This window comes from Oxyura jamaicensis, chromosome 2, assembly GCF_011077185.1.
Source record: "Oxyura jamaicensis isolate SHBP4307 breed ruddy duck chromosome 2, BPBGC_Ojam_1.0, whole genome shotgun sequence".
In the NCBI taxonomy this organism is placed as follows: domain Eukaryota; kingdom Metazoa; phylum Chordata; class Aves; order Anseriformes; family Anatidae; genus Oxyura; species Oxyura jamaicensis.
In genome coordinates, this window is record NC_048894.1 from 89,419,912 (window position 1) to 89,435,779 (window position 15,868).

Genomic DNA, 15,868 nt, shown 5'->3' on the forward strand with positions numbered 1-15,868 from the left:
GCACTGTATTTGTAATGATTTGAATTGACTATAAAATTTTCATATTTTAATCTTTTAAGTTTGAGGGGTTTATGTTTATACCTTGAAAGGTTCATGTAGGATTTAATAGTGATAAATTCAGTTGAGATCTGTAAAGATCCAAAAGCTCTTTTAAAAATTCCTTATGAGATAATAGGGTGTATAATACTTTCTATGGACTGAGAAGCAACTGATGCAATTTCAGAGAAAAAAAAAAAAAGAATCTAAAAATGCTAGGGTGTTTCCTTAGAAATCTTTGTTGTCTATATGTCAAATGACAGATGGCTATTTGCCTGACGTTTTGGAGTTTCTGGGTAATTGATGGTCCCCTTGATTTGGCATAGGGCATTACTCCGTATTTCTGAACCTGAGAACCTGAGTACATAGCAACTCTTGATTTGATTCAGCATGCAAAGTGCTTTTCAGCTGAAAGTCTTGTGTAATTACCGCTTTAAATTGTTTGCATTTTCTTTTGTTTTATTATTTTTATTTCGCCTGCTTTTGGAACGTGTGGCCATGCAGTGAGAAGGACACTAAAGAGCGGACTGACCCCGGAAGAAGCCAAAGCACTGGGCCTCATCAGCACCTCCGAGATGCAGGTTTGACGTCCCAGAGGTGGCAACAAGAAGAGCCGTCATCTGAAACACACAGGCTGACAACCCGTTGGTGTGGCGCTGTCCTGCCAGCCTTCTCTGTTGCTCCCAACGTCCCGTCCTTCATTAGTTTGATGTTAATAAGCAACACAAAGCAGAACGCCACCAGCAGGGCGGAAGAAGGGTGTGCCACAGCCCAGCACGACATCCTGACAAGTAGCTGAGGAAGCATATGAGTGCTTGTAGGTGAAACCTTACGCCTGCTTCTCTCGTGGTGTGTTGGTGTGGGTAGGAGGGGGCTCTCTCTGAGTTATCTGTCACTATGTAAGCTGTGTTTGCGTTGGCTTTCCTTGTGCCCTGTTTTAGTCATTGTAAATGTATGGCATTTTGTCAATGCAATGAACAGTCCTTAAAGAGGCAAAATAACTCCTGTTACAGTGACCCCAATTTTCCTGAAGCAGATTCATTGAGCAAAGACACACAGTCTGTGCAACTCTGTGGTGTTTTGTTTTTTTTTTCTTCTATTTTATTTTTATTTTTTATTTTGCCACCAAAGAATGTAAAAAATGTATGTGTACCTTTGTATATGTACAGAATGAATGTGTGGATATGTGTGCGTGTATCTCTACACATACACTCATGGTGTGAAGTCATGCTCCTGCTGAAGCTAGCTGGACCATGATTGTCACTCTGGGGCCTTACCGTTCCACCTGGACAGGAGGAAAAGAATGTCTTTTTGTAGGAACTCAGTGTTTTTCAAAGGGATTAATCCCGTGGGGCAGGAGATGGCCTGCAGTACAAGTGGAAAGTTTAGGATCCCAAATTAATGTGTATTAATACACACTCATACTGTACTCACCATGCACACAGAGGACAGGTCGCAGAATACTTTCCTCTTGATGAGCTTTGGCTATGCTTTCCATTTGTACAGTTTCAAAGAAAACTATGCCAACAATTTACACGCTCTATAAATGCATTCAGATGGTAAGATCAAGAAGTTTTGTTCACTTGCCTGTGCCCTTCATGCTGCTTTTCTCTGCTGCAAGATAATGTGGTGGTGATTTTATTTCAAAGTAATTGATCTGAATATGAAATGGCCCTGCTAAAAGCCTGCTGTGTTTTTGCTGTTCCCTACTCTTTGTTTTGTGATTATCCTTGATGCAAGTGGAGAGGGTACCCTAGTGAACACTCCAGTGTGCTTGCCCTTATCTCACTGTTTGATAACTGACTTTTATAATTGCCCTCAGCACTTGTATTTGAAGAACCTTTAGTCAACTTATCTGCCTTTAAGTGGAGAACATACACATTGATGAAGATGAACACAATCACCCTAGCCAGTGCTGAAGCATTTTGAAGAGAACTGCAGATAGCAGTAACGTAAAAGGGAACTTTTCAAGCCAAAGTCTGTAAATGACCACTTGATCCTCAAGGATGCTCAAGATCATCTCTTTCCATTGCCTTAGACTCAAAGATTAAGGGGGTTGTGTCTAGCAGTAGCAACTGAGGCTTCCTTCAAACCAGGTAGCTGGGGAACTGTAGAAGTTTCGTCATGGTAACGGGGACTAATTTTGGCTGCAAAACACACTTGAAAAGCAGAATTAATTAGTCTATGCTGGGCTTGTAATGCCATAGCTATGTTGTTTCTGGCACCCAAGCTAGGTCAGGTATGTCCACAAGTTACTCTGCTCCCATTAAGGACAGGATAATCCCTGAAGATAGCACAGGATACTGGCACCAAACAAAATAAATCTTTGAAACTTTGGTCACCCATTACGTCACATTGAACAGAACATCCAAATGATTAGAGAACCAGGTAGTTTACAGCACTGCAATGAGATCTGTGGTGGAGCATCCTATCTATGCTGTCTCCCCTCTTAGTAGTAACATTTCAGTCTTTATTTGCTGTTGCCTTGGATCTTCATGTGTCAAGGTCTGTGGAGCAAGAAGTCACTTGTGAGTAAGGCTTTTAAGGATGGCATTGAGTTGGATGTGGCTTTCCCCTCAGTTTCTTAAAAGGCCAATTTTATAAGCAGGCAGAAAGCAATAGTTCTGTAATTAATAAATGTGTTGTGTATTGGAAAGCTATGAAAAGGCAGAAGCTGGTCAGGAAGTAGAAAGAAGTGGCATATAACTATCTCACTGTAAAATAAACAAGACCTATTAGCATCTGGGCTTGAGAGTGGATCTTTATGTGCTGCTTACCTTTATGGAATTTTTAAATCTCTTTTAAGGATGCTTTGAACAAAGAAATGAAGGTTATGGGGGTATGTGGAGGTCTTTGAGGTCTGAAACAAGAGGAAGACACCCTGAATGTTATGATGATGTTGAGCTGTTATACCTGTTTAGTGATAAAAGAAGCCCAAATGCAACAAAATGTATTTACATCAACAGAGTTCCTATATATGATTGAAGGGAGAGAATCAAACATTTTTCAAATGTAATGTTTTAATAAAAATATACTGAATGTGCGAAGTGGCTAGCTGTTGGTGACCGCTTGCTAACAGTAAATAAATCTGTGTTTTATTTTGACACAGCACAGCATCTGTGTCTGAAAAAATGATGTTGCTGATGACTTTTAAGTAGTTGGGAGTATGTATTTTCCAGGAACTTGCAAAAATTCTACAAAACTTCATGTACTCTGTATCAAGGAGAAAATTAAATACGGCAAATTGGGTTGGAATGAGTTCAGAAAAAAATAACAATTTCTTTCAGATTAGCTGGATGCTATTGTATACATGTAAAGCATATTGTTCCTTGTCCCTTTTTCCATTATATTTTTTCTGTGCTTTTGCCTGAGTTTTTGCTCTCTACCTGTAAAACCAGTGGATTCCAGATGAAATTGAGGAATTGGTTATATTTGGATGCCTCTTTCTGTCTAATCATGTTGTAACCTTCAGGTCTTGAGTTGCTGCCTGCCCCTTCACCATCCAAAAAGCTCACCGTAAGGATATACCAGTTGTTTTAGAATGTATGGGAAAGGAGTGTTTCTGTGACAAATAGAAAGGTCTTAGAAATGCAGCCTAGTAATGTATGTTCCCATTTCTCACTTAGAGATCCATTGAGGCTACCTTAAAACACTTGCAGCCATAATAACTACCTCTTTCCTCTTTCTCATTGTACCAGCCACTTGCAAATTTAGGGCCCACGGTTTTGTGCCTCCACCAAGTTCTCAGAGTCATCACTGGTGTTCATTTCGGCACCCACCTGCTGCCAATAACTTGTCTGTCTGTCTGCCACCCTAATACCTTCCTGATCGGGATGCTGAGGTAAACTTTAGCATATGAAATGGCTGCCAAAGGGAAGCTGTCCTATTTTCCTTTCATCTCCGTTGGTGTTTAAAAGCAGACTGCATACAAATACTTTGTGTTCCCTCACTCCCAACTGAGGGATAACTTTCAGTAGCAGTTACAGGGCTGTGGTGAAGAAACACCCCCAGGGAGTGCTGTGTGCCACAGTCGGGAATGAAAGATCCTGCACAAAGCTTAAATGCATTGCTCTTCATCTTTCAGTAAGTCCAGGCACCAGCCCCATGGATTCCCATTGGCTGCTCCTTGTGACCTCTCCCTTTGGTATATCCCTATCCGTAATCCAAAACCAACCCAAAAAAAATGGTGTTTTACTGAGGGTCTTTCTTGCTCTGATGAAGACTAGGAGCAGTGTCAAGAGCAGTTTTCAAAATATATTTCTTTTTCTCTTTTGATCCCCTTTTATTGTAAGTGTCTGTACTAATTGACCCTTAGCAAAATAAGGCACCAGATGTGTAGGTAGACAAGACTTTGGTTTTCCCATAATAAAAAGTCACATGCAAGTATCTAGATAAGCACTTGTGCCCCAGTTTAACAAAAATTTGGAGTCAGAGCCTTGACATGACCCATCTGCGAGGGCCTCCAGCCAGGTGCAGTATTCTCTGCAAGGTACCAGATAGCAACGAGGCAGGACAGTGCCGTCAGTCCCCAGTGTGCTGCGCTCTTAGCAGACCCTGGCTAGCAGCTGTTGGAGTCGCAACAGAGGACAGAGCAAACGTAAGCAGCACAATGCCACTGCAGTTGCAGTGATTCCTCTTGCCAGGTGTCTGCTTGATGCTGGTGTCCGTGGTAGTGCAGCAGAAGCCAGCATCTATCCATTGAACCCATTCGATCGTTGATGCTGGTTTTCATTCAAGTGCGCGTAGGCTGGATGTTGTTTTAGCAACACTTTGACTTCATCCAGATGAAATGGGGACAAGGAGGCAGCCCAGAAGTTTCCCATCTGCTGTTCTCCCGTGACCACTTGTAGGCAGGTGGCACTTTAGCTAAAGGACATGCAGGGGTGCAGTGTCCATGGGCACATCCCTCCTCTCTCTTCTGCTCCTGCACGCTCACGGCATGTACACCGCTCCTCTCGTGACCTTCAAGGCAAGCTGTGCGTGCCAATGCAGGCAGAGAGCTTGACCCGGTGCCGCGTTGAGACGGCTCTGGATTTCCAGCATCTGGACTCAAGAAACTCTGTCTAAGCTGTAAGGACTATGGCTGTTGATGTTTCTCTGCAGGGAAAACTGCCAGGTACTTACAGGCTACAAAAGAAAATAAACCGAAGCATTTTTGTAAGGGAAAATGTTTGATTATGGGAAAATATTGAATCTGACTTGCGAATGCATAAGCAACACGTAAGGTTGGGGCAGCAGCAGCTGGCTGAACTGGCATTTCAGATGCAATACCAAGAGGTTTTTGGCAAGCAGTTTAATAGTACCATAGCAAGTAATTCAAGGAGTTTCAGAGATGTTGTATAGTTCTATGTTTACGCATAAAAAATAAAATTAAAATTATTTCTAATTAGCCCATTTCACATTGAGTGGCATATAGAGATATATTTTGTTTAATCACTAACACAGAGGCTTCTGTGAAAGAAAAGGTTTATTTGTAGCAATGGGTGCATTTCTCCTTTTTAAAGACTGTCTTTGCGCGTATAGTGTCCTTTTTTGTGAGCTGGGAATTGTAAAAAAATGTAAAGTAGAAAAGGACGTGTTTCTTAGACGAAGGAGAAATACTGTAAAATTGTGTAAATGTCACTACTCATGTTTTCCGTGTTCTGTGTAGCATAGTGTAAAATAGGCTTTCCAGCAGTGTTATTCTGTGAATTGTAATTTAAAAAAACAAGCCGTGCATGGTCAGAGATATTATCTACAGGTCCTTTTGTTTGGTTGTTTTTGTTTGTTGTTTTCTCATTCTAGGTAAATTTGTTCTATGTTAAATTTAATTGTCCATGAAACTGCATATTTGTTTCTCAGTTTTATTTCGTTAAGAACTTGAATTACTCTTTCAGATTTTACTACACACAAAGCTCACCTACAGTTTGTATTCATCATTCAGAAGCTTTGTCACATTTAGTGTAAACCAGGAGGGTTTTTCTTTTTAACACACCCCTTGTCTGCCTCTTCTCCCCACACTCTCTTCACTTTGCTGTCTGGAAAGATGCAGTCACACATTTTTTTTCTGTGCCATGCAGGGTCAATATGGAAAACTGACCGCAGACCTGTGTCCAAAATTTCTTGATATAAGTAGTTAAAAAGCTCACCTCTACAGCGTTATGTAAGCACATCTTGCAATAAAGCTTTATAAGGCACTGACTGTGCTGGTTCTGTTTTTGTTCGTGGAGCTAACGATGGGAGCTTTGGTGAGAAATGGGTGGGAAGGGGACTCGTGGGTTGTTTTTTCTCATATCCTCTAAGTACCTGCAAAGCCAACAGGTAGACTACAAAATGGCTATTATTAAACCATCTGGGTGGCCTGAGCATAACAAAGTGATCTTTTACCCCCTCTTTCGCAGTTTGAATCCAGTTCCTAATGTTGAGTGAGGAAAATGAAAACGTGTCTCTGGTTCTCAGGGATTTCAGTAATCCTGCCCAACAAAGCCTCACTAAGCATAAAGGGTTACTGCTCACTGCCACTGGCTCTAGGTTGGTTCCTGTCTTCAAAATATCCTGTGCTCAGACCACTTTGTGTAAGGGATGAGATTTATAGAAGCAAATATAAATAAAATGAATGACTACCTGTCTGCAGAAGAGCATTTCAGATCGCCTCTGCATCAAGATGTGAAAACTTGCTATGTCTGCCAGTGCTTCAAAACTGTAAAGGTGGGCAGTGAAACAAGACGTGCCTTTTAACTTGGCTGAAATACATCTCATGCACCACCCGGCTGTATAATTTTCTGGTGGCCACCTCTGAGCGCCTGGACAGGTGGTATTCTTGCCATTTGCCCTGATCACTGGGGTATGATTCTTTCTCCCTTGCAATTTTCCAACACTTCAGAGAGACTGAGTTGGCAACCAGAAAATCTCTGATCCTACTGAGAAGAAGCACGGCGATTCTGGCACCTGCCTTGCCCGCAGGTTTGGTGGCTGTGGTGAGGAGCAGGGCTCAAAGCGTCGCGTAGAAACACGAAGTGCTTAGATTTCCCCTGCTGGTCCTGCAGCACACTGTTCACACGCAATGGGTCTCTGGTGTTGTGCATATTATCGGGTCAAAATACATTATTCTGAGACAGATAGGTGCGTTTATAGTAGCATCCTGGAGGATAAAATAGGTTAACTGAGAGTTTGAGAGAGTTTTCACCTGAGGTTTCTGAGGATGTAGAAGCTGATATAAAATACTAGGTATGTAAGCCTCCCTAGGGAAAGGCACCACCTTCCTTCTTTTAATTAGTTTTTGAAGTTATTTTAAATTTAAAGAGTGCCTTTTGGAATATGGCTACATCCCCAGAAGAGCTGCTTAGCATTCCAGATGCACTGGTGTAAAGTCTAGAGGATGAAAGGCTACTAGCCAGAAATGTGGTAATGCTTTTTAAAATAAATATATAAAACAAGTTTATTGGCCAGACACTTTTCTTTTCTATCACAGTATATCCATTAGCAATTCTGAATTCCAGATGTGCAATGACAATGCATACATATATTTTTCAGACCCGGTGCCCGGTCAGAACTCATATGTTGTCGCAGAGAAGCCTCTGGACTGCAGTCAGGGAACGAATAAGTTTACAGCTTATCCATTGCACAGCTGCATGCCCTGGTTTATAGACCCTTCATAACAGTTTGACTCTGAGAACACACAACTAAAAGAAATATATATATATATTTTTTTCTTATCGTAACATCTCCAAGTTTTCTGATGGGAATGCAGTATGGAAAAGGGAGAGGGCTGGTCTTGAGTCTTCACCTCTTGCAAGTTTCTTCACAGGAAGTGAAGAATGACAGCTGCACCGCATTAGTCAGCTATCTGATGAGACAGACCTCTGCTGGGAAACCCCAAAAGGAGCCTAGTCTACATGAGGTGTCATGCCAATGAGGGCCGCTGCTCCCAGCTCTTCGCAGATTATTTTTGAGCAGCATGTGTCCGTCAGCAGAGGTATCTCAGCAGTGCACTCAGCAGTGCTTTCCTGTTCCCGGTATTCAGAGGGGGCTCTTCTCCTCCCCACTGCTCCACCAAGCTCTCGCTTTGTTGCTTGGGCTGAGTCAAGGGCATTTTGTTTATTATTTCTCTTGGTCTATCTGGAAAACACCATGGAGCATTTCCATCTACCAGCACCACGGAGGGCGAGATCCTTTCAGGGTCACTGGACATATCCTATGATGTTATTTCTGTAATGATGACCAAAAAGTCTTTAAGTGGATGTTAAAATCCAACAAACAAGTTTATGGCCCTCTCTAGGTGAGTGTTCAGATCCCTCTGCCCAGACAACAGACAAAATGACCAGTCTTAAGTTGCACATATTTTCCTCCATGTGATCCATACTTAAGGTAATACAGGAAGAGCAGCAGTTTCAGAGGAGAAGAAATATCTGTGAAACCCAATGGCACTTGAAAGTGGACAGACAAAGGCAAAGTTGAGGTCGAAGCCATTTCATAGCCTCCAGTAAACAGCATGTTTACTCCAGCCCACATTAGCCAAGCCTGCCTTGGAAGAGCTCCATGTTTGCTATCCAGCAGTGGAGTGCTGTCTTCTACCTGGTACAGGGCGCTCAGAGGTGCTCCAGAACCAGGCAGAATTCAGGTATGGGCCCAATAGGTGGAAAAAGCTCTGGACTGTGTCCAAAACCACAAAGGCACAGGAATTTATCTTACATGTGCCATGACTGCATATTGGTTATAAATGTTTGTACTAAAAGCCTCGCAGTAACCTGTGAAAACACGTTTCGTGCAGGTATCCAAAAGCTACAGCAGAGTGAAAAGTCTCCTTTTTAATAAAGCAATGAAGTACCCAGACTCTTGAACGAGAGCTCAGAAAATGAATCCTCCTTCCATCCTTGTCCAAACTTCCTATAAATATGCACTGGGAGGCTTAAATAATCTTGGCAAGATATAGCAAAGGAAAATTATTGTTAAAAAGAGTCCCTAGATATCATTTCAACAAACTTTTTCCCCACATAAACTTACGGAAAATTATTGACCTCATACCAGAGTCAAGAAAGAAAGAAACCTCTTGCAAAATGCTAAGATACCTATCAATATTTGAATATAAAGTAGACTGCCTTCACATAGGTTTGTCTGGAACACCTCACAAGTATGCTGTGTTAATACAGGGAACAATAGCTGAGCAGGTTAATAAATTAAAATCTAAATGATAAAAGTGTCAACAATTATGATCTGAATAAAGCTAGCAGGGAGTATTATGATAAAGAAGTTATATTGAATATCAGGTAGTAGTGACCAGAGCCAAATGAAAATTTGATGCTATTGGCTCTGTGAGCAATGGAAAGAGCCTGATGGACTTCAGTGATATTGAACCAAAGCCCCAAATATAACTATTGAAATGTAAAACATGATGGAAAAATGGAATTGTTTCTCTGACACAGAGACCCTAAATCATTTTAACCTCACCACTTTCACTGGGGAATTCTCTTTCAGAAATGGACAGCACATCATGTAGCCTGAAAACTAAGGGAGAATCCTTGTTTCCAGAAAGGTTGTCTCAAATGTGTTCAGATTTCAAACACGTGGGATGAAACACAACTAGCATCCAAAAGTATATTGTCTGGAAATTCTACATCTGTTTAGAAACAAAAATGTTGCAAAGTCTCCAAACAAAACAACCTGAAACAGACAATTACCATCTTTGGTTTTTGACTATGGAATATGACAACCATTAAATTTCCTCATGGCAAAATAACATTTTAGTAGAAATTCTAACACTCTAACAAAATTTGTTGCCACATCTTTAGAGACAAACCATGGTTTGTCATGGTTTTCTAGAAACTAGTAGGTGGTCAGTCTTAAGAGCTACTGGTACAAGAAGTTTCCTGCTGTGCAATTTTGCTTAATTTACTAATTACTTGTCCAAACCTACATCTGCCATGCAACATTAAGTTACACCATGTGTAGGGTTTGTTTGTTTGTTTGTTTTCCTGTGGTAGGAATGGATTGATTGTCATACAGAAGGAATATCTTAATTGCTTATTATTCAGTAATACGTTATAAATCTTTCTAAAGGTAATGAGGGCATTCATGAAATTGTGATTACTTGATATTAAATAATCTGATGGCAGGATTTATGTTAAAATATGTAAAAGCTAAATATTTGTATTTTAAAATGCCTCTCAGCAACATTATATAAATTGTTTGTGGGGAGTGCATCTCTGTGTATATTTGTGCTTATAGCATTTCATAAGTGGATTTTTGAATAGGCAAATGGATTCTGTAATCTACTATTATTATTTTGCCTTCTAAGCATGTTTTTGCAAGGCAGAAAGGCAATGAGATGGTTACATGAGTGGTTTAACTTGTGTGTTTATTGGTAATGGAGGTAGGACTGTCCTAATAACAATACTTACTGCTCTTTATCTTTCAGAGTGTGAGCTCTGTAACCCATGATGAGGCAGAAGAACAAAAACACCAGGATATGGATCTTGTGAAGAAAGTTCAACAGTTTAAGTTACCTGCTTCTTACGCTTAGAGCCCACTTCTACAGACACAGCTTATTGTGTTGAGGCATTGTAAGCTCACCAAGTCCCAAGGCAAGGCTCACAGAAAGGATTTATTCCAATAGCTCTTCTGGGCCTTGCTGCCTTCAGACAATCACAAATCGCAGCAGTGCGTGGCAGTGGGGGATCACCTCTTGTTAGGCTGTGTAAAGTCCCTGCTGGGGTGCACCAGCTAAGCTGTGGCTCAGCTGGTGTTACATCTCTGTCTTTAGCTGAAGGAGTCTGGATTCCTCATCCTCTGGGACTTCTGCTGGGGGGAGGACCATTGGATTTCTGGCATTCATAACATCACTTGTTAAAGCAGTGGTGGAAACAGAAATGGCTAGTTGTGGCAGTTCTCCTTGGTAAAGGCTTGCTTTTCCCTGTTCATCACATAAAGAAGCATTAGGGGTATCCTGAGGTTCCTTCAGGAAACATTTCATACCCTTGCATGGCTGAGAAAATGGATACAATGCTACTAGAGTTGATGAGGGCAAAGACTGAAACAGGCTGTGAGGCTGCATATGAGATGCCAAATAAATCTTTTAATCCCCGCTACCCCAGTGAAAGTACAGACAGTCTCATGAGGGTTTGAATTTTGTGGAGATGGCTGTACTGAGCTTTATATTGTAAAAACCATGGTAAGAAGAATTTCAATTATCAACTGGGAGAATTTTGCAAATCTTTGCCTCTGAGGCAGCGTGCATCTGGGGATGTTGGTCAATGCTCATCTGAACATGAGCCAGCAGTGGCCAAGAAGGCCAACAGCATCCTGGCTTGTATCAGGAATAGGGTAGCCAGCAGGACCAGGGAGGTGATTGTCCCCCTGTATTCTGCTCTGGTGAGGTTGCACCTTGAGTACTGTGTTCAGCTTTGGGCCCCTCACTACAAGAAGGACATCGAGGCCCTGGAGCGTGTCCAAAGAAGGGCTATGAAGCTGGTGAAGGGCCTGGGACACAAGTCCTGTGAGGAGTGGCTGAGGGAGCTGGGGTTGCTTAGTCTGGAGAAGAGGAGGCTCAGGGGAGAGTTTATTGCTCTCTACAACTACCTGAAAGGAAGGTGTGGGGAGCTGCTGATCGGCCTCTTCTCACAGGTAGCTAGTGATAGGACTAGAGGGAATGGCCTCAAGTTGTGCCAAGGGAGGTTTAGGTTGGAAATGAGGAGACATTTCTTCTTAGAAGGAGTAGTCAGGCATTGGAACAGGTTGCCCAGGGAAGTGGTGGAGTCACTTTCCCTGGGGGTGTTCAAGGAAAGGTTGGACGTGGCACTTAGGGACACGGTTTAGTGGGTGACATTGGTGGTAGGGTGGTACGGTCTTGACAAGTTGGTCACTTTCCTGGTAGTCAGGTATCTCACAAACATCACATATGGTTAAACTTGGAATTTTTTCCTACTTTTTCAGTCTCTCCTTGTCCATCCTGATGAAGTTATTATTTCTTAATAACCTGGGTCACCAGATACAGGCTAAGTTTAATGCCATTCATCCCCAGCTGATGAAACTGAGCAGAGAAAATAGGAAGATAGAGGGTCAAATAGCTCATGTGGTCTCCACAGTCAGACTGTTAACAGCTTAACTTTCTCCTTGGCAGTGAAAAGCATGTAATTTTGGAGTTAAAACTGGCTTACTGCAATGCAAAAAAAGTGTGTGTTTTCTGAATATAAAGATCACAATTTACAAGAAAGTTTAAAAGAGTTGTACAGATCATAGAATCATAGAATATCCCAAGTTGGAAGGAACCCATAAGGATCATCAAATCCAACTCCTGGCTCCACATGTTGTTGCTGACAACATTGCCATCTTTTTGGAGTTCTGGGGTATCTTTCTTGCAAAGTCAGAAAAAAAAAAATAAGTGTCCTGGAGAGAGATTTCTAACTCCTGGTAGGCAGAGATTTGCTTATCTGAAATGAGTAAAACCATACAAATTCTCTCTTTCATCATAATGAAGATTCTAGTTATTATTTGTCCTATGTTTCCATTAATTTTTTGGCAATAGGTTCCAGGAGTTCATTGAGCATGATCTATACATTTTCTTTTGAGGTCTCCGATGCCTGAGTGCTAATGTAGGAGTAAGCACATGGCCATCGGACCACGGCCCTGATGAGACAATGCTAATTTCCTACCACACACCACTGTGCACCCCTGGGCTCCAAAAATGAGTAATCTCATAGAGGCCCATTGGGCTGAAATGGTGACTTTCTAATGTCAACTTAATATCTACTAGAGAAATTACCGCTGGTTAGCAAGTAAGACATATAAATTGATACTCTTTTCTATTTCATGCAGAAAATTTTCTGACTAGGTTCTATGGTTACTGGCACAGACAAAAGTAAGTACTTTAAAAGGGAGAACTTGAATGTGCAAGTCATCAGAAAACTCAGAATGTTAAACAGCAGAAAAAATTGTGTGGGGTGGGTGATTATGGAATCAAGTTTCAGAATTTGAATTAACTAGAACTGATTTGGAGAGGAGAAAACTAAAACCAGCACTATTTTCAAAAGTCCTGGAGAAAAAGTTTGACATTCTTTATTTTCATTGTCTTAATTGAGACCCTGGGGCATGTCTAATACCTCAAAGGAATTAGTAGGACAGAAAGTTCACTTTCTGTCAAGCTATGGAGGTAACAGATTGGAAAGCCAAGACAATCTTGAGGTAAGGACATAGAACATGAAATGCTCATGTTTATTATTATTATTATTTTAATAATTACTTATTATAAGCATTTTATTGACATATATTCAGAGATGAATTTGAGACCTAGAAAAACTGAACTTGGAAGAAAAAAAATGGTCAAATTTAGAAGTCTGTGTTTCTTAGACTGCAGTTGTTGAAACCCAGCAGCAAATTCAAGGGAGCCAAATATTTCACAAGTGATTTCTTCATTTAGACTGCTACAATATGGAAAATTATAGGTAATGGGAGTACTTCAAAAGGAGTGTAAGATACTACCACTAATACCCATTCTCATGATAAGAGTTCAAGAACTCGCTCAGAAAAAGGAGGTTTAAAACTGATTTGCTCTGACATAATGTTTTTGGACCATGTAAATGGATGTATAATTTTTGAATAGGTGATGGATTAAATTTTGTAGGCAATTATATCTACTCAGCTCTGTTGACTTGGCAGGTAAGCAGAAAACAGAATTTGAGTTTCAATTACTACTTCTTTGTTCTGATATCATAAGATTTTCTTAAACTTTTATGAGCTGCAGGTTTAAATTGGAATTTGACCTCACAGCACAAGCTGACTAAAGGAGAATTTCTTCCTTCTGCTTTGAATCACATTAGACCTCTTTGCAATTTGGGTACTGGAGAATTAAGTGCACTTCAGAGTAGACTGTACTACCATTAGATACAGAATTGTTTATATAACATTTAGTCCTTGTTACTCATCTAGAGCTCAGCATTGAATCAAACTGAAGGGTGCTTGCATTCAGTGCGACTACAGTATAAAATAACATTTTTCTACAGCAACGAGGAAAAGAAGCAACCTTTGCTTGCTGCCATTATAAAATCTGAATGTAATCTGAGTATACAAGTGTCAGAAATTTCTATGTTCTCAAAGCCTACAAGTGGATTTTCCACTAAAGATCCTTTTCTGAGATGTTTTGGCTTTGTAACGCATCACAGCAAATGAGTTCTTAAAAATACATAATCCTTAAGAGCAGCTCTGTCAACATTTCAAAAGTTGCAACCAACCAATTCAGGTCTCTTAACTGAGGGGACAGTGGTTGCAGGATAATTGCCTTGTGGCATATGTTTTCGAAGTCTTTACTTATGCTTGGCAGAAATTACATTATCCACAGCTTTGGAAAGAACTTTTGGCTGAAGTTTCTGGCGATGATCAACCTCATGAATATAGTTATGCCCAGAGGGTAATCAGAGTTGAAGTAGACCATGATACTTTGGAGACTTTTATTTCTTACGATGATAGCATTCTCTGTCTGTCACCTCTGAAGTTTTAAAGTTTGTGCATGAGACTGCAAAATATTCCTGCAATTTAAAATGCGTGTCTTTCAGGTTATAATGGGCTCTTTACTGCTGATCTGTCAATTGGAGTAGTCGAAACTGCCACAATTTTATTGTGCATATAAACAAGGGTTTCAGCACTTACTTGTATGCCATTTACATCTCAGTACAATGTGCCCATGACTATTTGAGCAAGTAACTGTTTGCCCTGATGTTCACACAGCACAGCTGGAAAAATAAATAAATAGATAGATAGATAAATAAATTAATTAATAAACAAAAAATCCAAACCCAATAACTATAGAAGAAGGTGCTGAAAACTCTCAAAGAGTATGGGTGATTTCACACTGTAGTATATGGCATGCTTGATTAACTTCTGATCAAGGAGGTTCTGAAAAGTAGAAGCCTCCTGAGATACCACACACAGGTGACAGGAGAGATTAAATCATCTCCAGCTGGCAGAGCACCCACTAGAGGCAAACTAGAGAGCTTAGGGTCAAGGTTTTATGAAGCTGAGAGGTGGGTGACAGTGAGTGCTACTACCTCAGTGTGTGTGGCAGATCATATTTTGGCCAGGAACAAGCAGGTAACCAAATTTTTATGTGACTATATGTCAGTAGTTCTCAAAAGCTTAAGGAAAGCAGAAAATGTGTGTCTGAAGGAAGGACATAACTGGCAGATTTGGAGTGTGACAAGACCGGAAGGTCTTTCAGACTGTAAGATTTGTGTTTCAGTTCCTATTGCAGCTGACCTGTTTTTTGCAATAGAGAAATAGATTATTGACTTGCTCTTGCCTGATATTTCCTGAAGCTTCCCAGGAATTGACAGATCAGGAAATAGCAGGTAACCATTGCTTAGTGTAAATGAATACTGTTCTTTGCACCTATTTGGTGTCTAAGATGTGCTAGCAGACAATCTGTATGCATAAACCCACCTTTGTAAGCAGACGTCAGGACCATGTGGGGCTTGGCACTGTATAGGTAACGCAAAGATGCTTGTTGCCTTGAGGAGTCCAGAAGTGTGATAAAGGATTTGCTTTATATGAAAAAAAAAAAAAAAAAAAAAAAAAATTGAAATCAAGTCACTAGAGCCTCCATGATTGTAACAGAAGGGTACCTTGTCCTCTTTGCCACTATTAAGGCAGTCACTATTGCATCAATATCCTAGTCTGCTGGAATATGGCATATCAGAAAACAACTTCTTAGCGTTTTTGAAGTGATCTATTTTGGGTCTATAGTATCCATTTGTATTAAATTGAAATGAAATGTGCTCTAAGAAGTTAAATGCCTTCCAGAATGCCTAATGTATATTGTATGTTTAGTTACCTGAAAAATCCAATTTTGTTTTCTTATCAAGTAATG

General features: G+C 40.6%; 1 protein-coding gene across 4 annotated transcripts in view; it reads left to right on the forward strand.

Moving 5' to 3' along the window:
- FHOD3 (formin homology 2 domain containing 3) overlaps positions 1-6,216 on the forward strand; it is a 410,832-nt gene extending 404,616 nt beyond the window's left edge. For all 4 annotated transcript variants that reach the window (XM_035317954.1, XM_035317955.1, XM_035317956.1 and 1 more), the window contains one exon: positions 541-6,216. In XM_035317954.1, coding sequence (XP_035173845.1) covers positions 541-623 — 83 coding nt within the window. In that variant the 3' untranslated portion in view covers positions 624-6,216. The remainder of the gene's footprint in view (positions 1-540) is intronic.
- The last annotated feature ends 9,652 nt before the right edge of the window (positions 6,217-15,868 follow it).